General features: G+C 42.0%; 1 protein-coding gene across 2 annotated transcripts in view; it reads left to right on the top strand.

Annotated features, from left to right (window-relative positions):
- The first annotated feature begins 2,583 nt into the window (after positions 1–2,583).
- tmem129 (transmembrane protein 129, E3 ubiquitin protein ligase) overlaps positions 2,584–7,467 on the top strand; it is a 13,292-nt gene continuing 8,408 nt past the window's right edge. The window contains exons 1-3 of one of the 2 annotated variants that reach the window (XM_048597837.1): positions 2,584–2,834; positions 5,222–5,693; positions 5,984–6,143. In XM_048597837.1, coding sequence (XP_048453794.1) covers positions 2,630–2,834; positions 5,222–5,693; positions 5,984–6,143 — 837 coding nt within the window. In that variant the 5' untranslated portion in view covers positions 2,584–2,629. The remainder of the gene's footprint in view (positions 2,835–5,221; positions 5,694–5,983; positions 6,144–7,467) is intronic. The other variant, XM_020532789.2, reaches the window with a different exon arrangement.

Here is a 7,467-nt window from a genome sequence, read left to right as displayed (position 1 = left end):
GTAGGAACTGCAGATGCTGGAGAATCCTAGACCGAAGGGTCTAGGCCCGAAACGTCAGCCTCTCTGCTCCTATGATGCTGCTTGGCCTGCTGTGTTCATCCAGCCCTGCACCTTGTTGTCAAAGATTCAACACGAGCCATTTTTAGGGTTGTTAACTTTCTGCTTATTAATTCTGTATCGGTATAACTCCTGTTCCACACTACACCTGAGGAAGGAGCAGAACTCCAAAAGCCAGTGTTTACAAATAAACCTGTTGGACTATAAGCTGGTTCCACTTGAGAGACAGTACTGTTGGTGGCTTTACCTGACAGTCACCACACCTCAGGTGAGATTAAGGAGAGTCCTTCATGGTAGCCTAAGCTTGTGCACAAAGTCAGATGTCCACCCCAGTCCAACACTGGCACTTCTACATCATAAGCTGATGTAGAAATTGAACCTATGCTGTTGGCATCGCAAACCACCTGTCTAGCCAACTAAGCTAACCTACTCCTGACAAATGCAGTATGTGGATAAGTGTGAAGTTGTCCAATTCAGTGGAAAAACAGAGTGGCGAAATATTATTAAAATAATGACAGACTGGGTAATGTTAATGTCCTAGTATGCCAGTCATTGAAAGTAAACATGCATTTGCAGCAAGCAGTTAGGAAAGCTAATGGGTTTGCATACAGGAGAAAAGAAAACTTAGTGCTGTTGTACAGTGCCTTGGTGAGTCCACATTGGAGTTTTTGACTCCTCACGTAAGATAGGATATAATTTATACAAGGAGCATTCCAAAGGTTCACCAGACTGATTTCTAGGATGGCAGGTTTGACATACGAGAAGAGATTGGGTCAATTAGGCCCGTATTCACTGGTGTTTAGAAGAATGGGAGGGGATCTCACTGAAATGTATAAAATTCTGACAGGGTTGGACAAACTGGACTAGCTTCCACTTTATCCACCTTGTTTAGTACTTCTTGAAAAAAAACTCTAATAAATTAAGCAAACCAGTTAGTGTTAGGTTTAGCCATGTTGACTCTGACTGATTGACTAAATGACTAGTCATTATCTCCTTTATAATGGATTCTCACATTTCTCTATGACAGATATCTCGTCTACAGCTTTCTGCTTTCCAAAACCCTCCTTCCTTGAATAAGGGTGTTGTAATTGCAATTTTCCAATATTCTGAAGCCTGTCCAAAATCCAGAGAATTTTGGAAGATCACAACCAATGCATCTATCTAATCCTATGTTGCACTATAAGTTTTAAAACATGAAATCTTGTACTGTTATCCCTTCAATTATTAACTGGAGTTCAAATCATAGAATCCCTACAATGTGGAAGCCAGCCGTTCAGCCCATCATGTCCACACCGACCCTCTGAAGAGCATCTCACACCGATCCACCCCCACCCCGCCCCCACTTTATCCCTGTACTTCCTATGGCTAAGCCAACCAGCCTGCACATCCCTGGTCACTATGGGCAATTTAACATGGCCGATCCACCTAACCTGCACATTTTTGGACAAATGTTATCAATCTCTACAGTGATGATAACAGCATGCGTGTATCTATAGTAAGAGCATTTATCTGACTTGAGTCACAGTTCGAGTATTGAGTGCCCACATTCAAATTCATGCCAAATGTAATTTTACTGCTGGAGGTCATGTTTTGTAAACATACCCTCAATAGTCTGAGCCCATCACCAACAATTTTTCCCTTATTAAATTCCTTCAGTGTGTGGACCCAAGTTCCACATGCAGTCAGGATTGGATTTAGGGTTAAGGTGAACATTATCCTAATTCTCTGTGGTTTATTGCAGGTTCTCAGAAAGGGTCACTGGATCTGAAACGTTAACTCCGATTTCTCATCACAGGGTGACACAGTGGCTAGCACTGCTGCCTTGCAGGACTAGGGACCTGGGTTCGATTCCCCCCCTTGGCAACTGTCTATGTGGAGTTTGCACATTCTTCCCATGACTGCATGGATTTCCTCTGGGTGCTCTGGTTTCCTCCCACAGTCCAAAGATGTGCAAGCTAGATGGATTGGCCATGCTCAATTGCCCATAGTGTTCAGGGATGTGTAGATTAGGGGGATGTGTTTGGGTGGGATGCTCTGAGGGTCAGTGTGGACTTGTTGGGCTGAAGGGCCTGTTTCCACACTGTAGGGATTCTATGATCTAGATGGTGCTAGACCTGCTGAGCTTTTCCAGCATCCACAGTTCTTTCAGTTCTCTGCGATTTATACTGTGGTTAATCTCCCTCCACACAGACCTTGGTATTTCAACAGCGTTCAGTGAAGTTTGGTTAACCCATCATTCTCCAAGGTAACAAGGTGTAGAGCTGGATGAACACAGCAGGCCAAGCAGCATCAGAGGAGCAGGAAGGCTGACGTTTCGGGCCTAGACCCTTCTTCAGAAATTCTCCAAGATATCTTTTCTGTTTTCAAGTTCCTGTCCTTGTTTGGTTCATTCCCCACATATGGAAGCACAAGCAGTGCATCCTCAGCAATGGATACAGTATCCCATCCCTGAAATGTGGGGAAGTGAGGGAAGGACCCATGATAGGGGCAGGACCGTGATGGGGCGGGGCTTGTGGCGAGGTTTGAACCGGATATCCGTGTCTCCAGGGGCGACAATCGGGCCCAGCCGAGAATGGACAGCCCTGAAGCGGTGTTCAGCCTCTTTTACATCGTCCTTTCTTTCTGTTTTGTTTTAACTCCGACCGAGTTCCGTTCGGCGGGGGTGACGGTGCAGGATCTGCTGTCCGAGCAGCTGGGTAGCGAGGATCTGGCCTTCACCCATTACCATATCCGCAGGACAGCGGCTACTGTCATTGTACATTCGCTGCTACCACTAGGTCAGGGCAGGGCACCGCGGCCCGGGCTGGGGGATACGGTTTGGATAGGAGAGCGGCCCAAACCTGTTCTGAGATAAACAGTGTGGAGCTGGAGGAACGCAGCGGGTCAGACAGCATTAGAGGAGCAGGAAAGTTGTCCTTTCGGGTCGAGACCCTTCTTCTGTAGTGTTATCTCTGACTCCAGCATCTGCAGTTCTTACCATCTCCAAAACTGTTCTGGTTTGTTCGTGTATTGTGAGCCTCGGAGTTGAGTAGGATTTCACCAGTCACGAATGTTTGCAATTATTGGAAATGCTGTCAATGTAAACTTTATAAACTTCAGATTGTGCCTAAGCTCTGTTCTCTAATACCAATTAGGCAGCAGTTTTCAGGATGGTATTAGGTTGTGACGGTGCTGATAATCAAGCGAGCAGGCTTTTATGAATTCAAATGAATTGACCGAAGCCGAAAATGCAAGCTGCCGATTAATATTTCTGTTGGACTTGCACTCTGCCTGGCTTACAGTTTGCTTATGTGCTAATTGAGCTAATCCTTGCCTCGGTAGTCGTAGTAGGTTTAAAAATACATGCATTTGAAATATTAAGGGGGCAAAATAGCACAGCATTCAAGGCATTTTGTCACCAGTGCCCTGCCTTTATATTGGTGACTTTCAAGGACTGATTTCTAGTATTTGATCTGATTTTCATGGTACTGGCCTATATATAGAGCAGAGTTCAGTCTGAGCTAGTATTCCAAATTTATTTTCTCTTCACCTGATCACCACTTTCTAGATATAAATTTTAGGCTTTTTTTAAAAATCTGATTTGTCTCCTTATAAAACTTTTAGTCTCAATGTTTCAGGTTTTTCCTTACTCCTTTCTTGTGATAATAGTTGTACACACAGTTGCGTCCAGATTGTGGGTAATTTTCCTATGTGCCCTGTTGACGGAACTGAACACAGTAGCTGAAGTACAGTCTAGCCTGAAAACTGCAATATAAAGACCGCAGGCTTGTGTTTCATCAAGAATTAAAAATTCAAACTGATGACCTGTGTAACAGTTCTGATAAAAGATCATTGTCCTGAAAAGTTCACTTTCTCTGTCGACTGAAGTTGCCTGACCTCATATTAGATTCTGAAATATTTTACATTTTATTAATTTGGTAATATAACTCAACATTTGATTGTATTGTTATGCTTTGCGATGACTGGCCATGGTTATTAAGTCTTGTGTCACTTTCAGTCTTCTATGCAGCCCACCAACACTCATTGAATAAGTTATTGTTTCTCCAGTACAATATCTTGAAGGTCCTGACTTAGAATTTAGTGTCACTCTGTCTGATTGTAAATTTTACCTAACTGTTTAAGTAGAACTTTGATTAATTCATTAGACTCCAATTAGTATTATCCACAAATGTGACCAACTTGCGTTGTGTTTCTGTTAAGGTTATTTTTGCAATTCAGGGAGAATCAGAAACTAAGGTTTAAACCATGGCATTTTAACCCAAGCTGAGTCATTCCTTTGGGTTAGGTGCAGTATTTGGAGAGTGTTTCATTGTCAGAAGTAATGCCCCCGCCAAATGAACCATTAAGCCATAGTACTCCCTATTTTAGTAGCGCACATACATTTTTGGCAAACATCTGTAGCTCAGGTTGTGAATGAGGTTGTTGACTTGCTCGCCGAGCTGGCTTGTTCTCGTTCACACATTTCATCACCATGCTAGGTGACATCATCAGTGGAGCCTCCATTGAAGTAATGTTATTCTACTTCGCTTGGAATTTATACTGTCTGGTCTGTTACGGTGAGAACCATTGGTTCTTCACCTGTAATGCAATCAACAAACATACAGAGTTGGACCCTATATACAAACCCACACAGATCAAAACTGGAAATGACATTACTCACCATAACGGACCAGACAGTATAAATTCCACGCGGAATACAATAACATCGCTTCGTCGGAGGCTCCACTGAAGATGTCACCTAGCATGGTGACGAAACGTCTGAACGAGAACAAGCCAGCTCGGTGAGCAAGTCAACAACTTCAGTGCACATAAATGTTGATCGCATTCACGCAGAGTAATTGTCTCTCCTGATTTGGATAATATTTACCCCTCAGCCAATCTTACCTGAAAGTAAGTTGACTGATTATTATCTTATGCACAGAAAAGTTGTCATATTTGCTAATAAATTGGCCACTGCACTTCAAAAACAAAAGGGTAAGATGCTACATGAATATAAAAAGTTTTATCAGAAATAAAAGAAGAGTAGGTGATCAAGCTGTAGTTGAGGTAAAAAGATTGAGGGTATCTTCATTCGTTGTAAGTGTGTGAACAGGTATTAAATGACCCTTTATTGAAATGTATGCCATATATTTTTCTCACTTCTCACCACTTTTGTTTCTTGCAGGTTATTATGCAGGAATGTGTGTTGCATCTTCTGGTGAAAAGCAGTTCTACTTTCTAGTAAGCGAGGGTTGGTTGATTTACTTAGTGACTGCTGTGCTCATCCCTGCTTTTGCTAGCCTCATGGTGTTGTACTGGTCCTTAAATAAGTGGGGCAACCATCCAATAGCCAAAGGCCTTGCACATTATGCCCTTCCACAGTCTGGTTGGAGAGCTGTGGCATCTTCTGTTAATACTGAGTTCCGAAGGATTGATAAATTTGCTTCTGGAGCGCCAGGAGCCCGTGTTATTGTCACTGATACCTGGGTGATGAAGGTGACTACGTACCATGTTCATATAGCGCAGCAGCAGGACATTCACCTCACATTGACTGAATCAAGACAGCATGAGCTGTGTCCTGACCTGAATATTCCTGTACAATTCCTCACAATTCAAGTGTGCAGCATCAATCCGAACGTCAAGCCATTCAACATTAGGTGGGTAATACAGTCCAATCACAACTGGATTTAGTTATCCTGATTAAGACTTGAAACCATGCCACCTTGTCTTACAGGCCTGTTCACTGATTCTCTCCCCTTAACACAAACATTATGTCCCTTACCTTTTCCATAGCACTCTTTTCCCCCATTGCCCTCAACTAAATTGCACCAAGTGAGAAGGAGATTGTTTTGGAGAGTGGGTTGGGTTTGCAGAAAGAAACAAAGTAATGTTGTTACACATTAAGCGTTGAAGTAGTACAGTTTGTATTGTCTTTGTTTATTTATAGACTGAATTCAACAGAGTACGGTGAACTACGTGAGAAACTCCACACAACGGTTCGAAATGCTCATAACGTAGTCATCCATCAGTCTCTAAGTGACATGTTTCTTGACACATTCAAGATCCAGGTGGAATTGAACCAACGTTTTCATCTACCTAGTAATCAGGTATTTGTGTTCAAAATCAAGTTTTCTTTTTACCTGTATAATATTGTATAACAGCTGAGCCATGTGGAGTTAATGCTTGGCTTAGATGCATTGCCTGAAAATGAGATATGAAGTGTATCCTCTGAATCTGTGGATCAGTCCATTATCATTATATCATTTAGTAGTACATCCTCTGAGCGTGAGCTCATCTAAAATTTGTTACCCATATCCTAACTGTAGTCAGGCTCCATCACCCCAGTACTCACTGACCTGTATTGCTCCATATCCATTAATGCCTAAATTTAAAATTATTTCTCTCATTTTCAAAATTGTATGGCCTAATGCCCTCAGCCTGTCTCTGTGGCCTCCTTCCATCTTGTATCCTTCTGAGAAATATGCCATTCTAATTCTGAGCTTTTGAGTGTCCCTGATTTTCTTCATTCTGTTATTGATAGCTATGACTTTAACATAATTAGGCATCAAACTCAGGAGTACCCTCCCTAAACCTCTCCACTTCGCTTCCCTTCTTTCAAGATGCTCTTTAAAATCTGTCTTTGACTGAGCTGGTGGTCATCTGCACAAATATCTTTTTATATAGTTCAATGCAAACTTTGGATAATTTTCGAAGAGACTTTATAAAGCATTTTAATAAGTATAAATTGAGATGATGTATTCACTCATTGTTTTGATAGATGAACGTTCAACTAAAAAAATGGTTTTCAGTATGGTACTTTGATCAATGATTTACTGAATAACCTGTACGTTTAGTATATTATGTGATTGCAGTTTGTGCAGAGCCTCTCCTACTTCTGCATCCAAGGCAGTTAACACTACTTTGGTGCGATGTGTGCCACAAATATAGCACTGAAAGGATGTAACGTTTCAATTTTTTCTTGATTTTGGAGTTTTGTTTTTTGATGAGCTGTTGTGCAGACTAGACAGCTTCATCTACCCTTAATATCACTGTCCCAGTCAATTGATGCTGTTTGTGATATTCCATGCTGTCAGCCATGATTACCTGGCTAATTAACTGATAGCTGGGGGTTTGGAATCAAAGTTGCCTTCTCCTAGGTGGTCTGCCAGTTAAGGCTGACCACTCCAACCACCCCTGAGCTGTGTGGTCTAGAGTTGCTCAACACATATGTTCACACCTCTGCCTACAGTTCTTAGCAAGGCTCAGCATATAAAGCCAGGCAGCAGGAGCTTGATTAGGAGAGGCTATTTGAGGTGCTCACGATATGGAACTTGCTGTGGATAAAAGCATCATGACTCTTATCACCATTACTGATCCTTCCTACTCTTTTGATCACAAAATTAGTCTTTTGATCACAAAATTAGTCTTTTG

This window comes from Rhincodon typus, chromosome 1 (assembly GCF_021869965.1).
Source record: "Rhincodon typus isolate 14 chromosome 1, sRhiTyp1.1, whole genome shotgun sequence".
Classification (NCBI taxonomy): domain Eukaryota; kingdom Metazoa; phylum Chordata; class Chondrichthyes; order Orectolobiformes; family Rhincodontidae; genus Rhincodon; species Rhincodon typus.
This window is presented reverse-complemented; position numbering and strand designations above follow the sequence as displayed.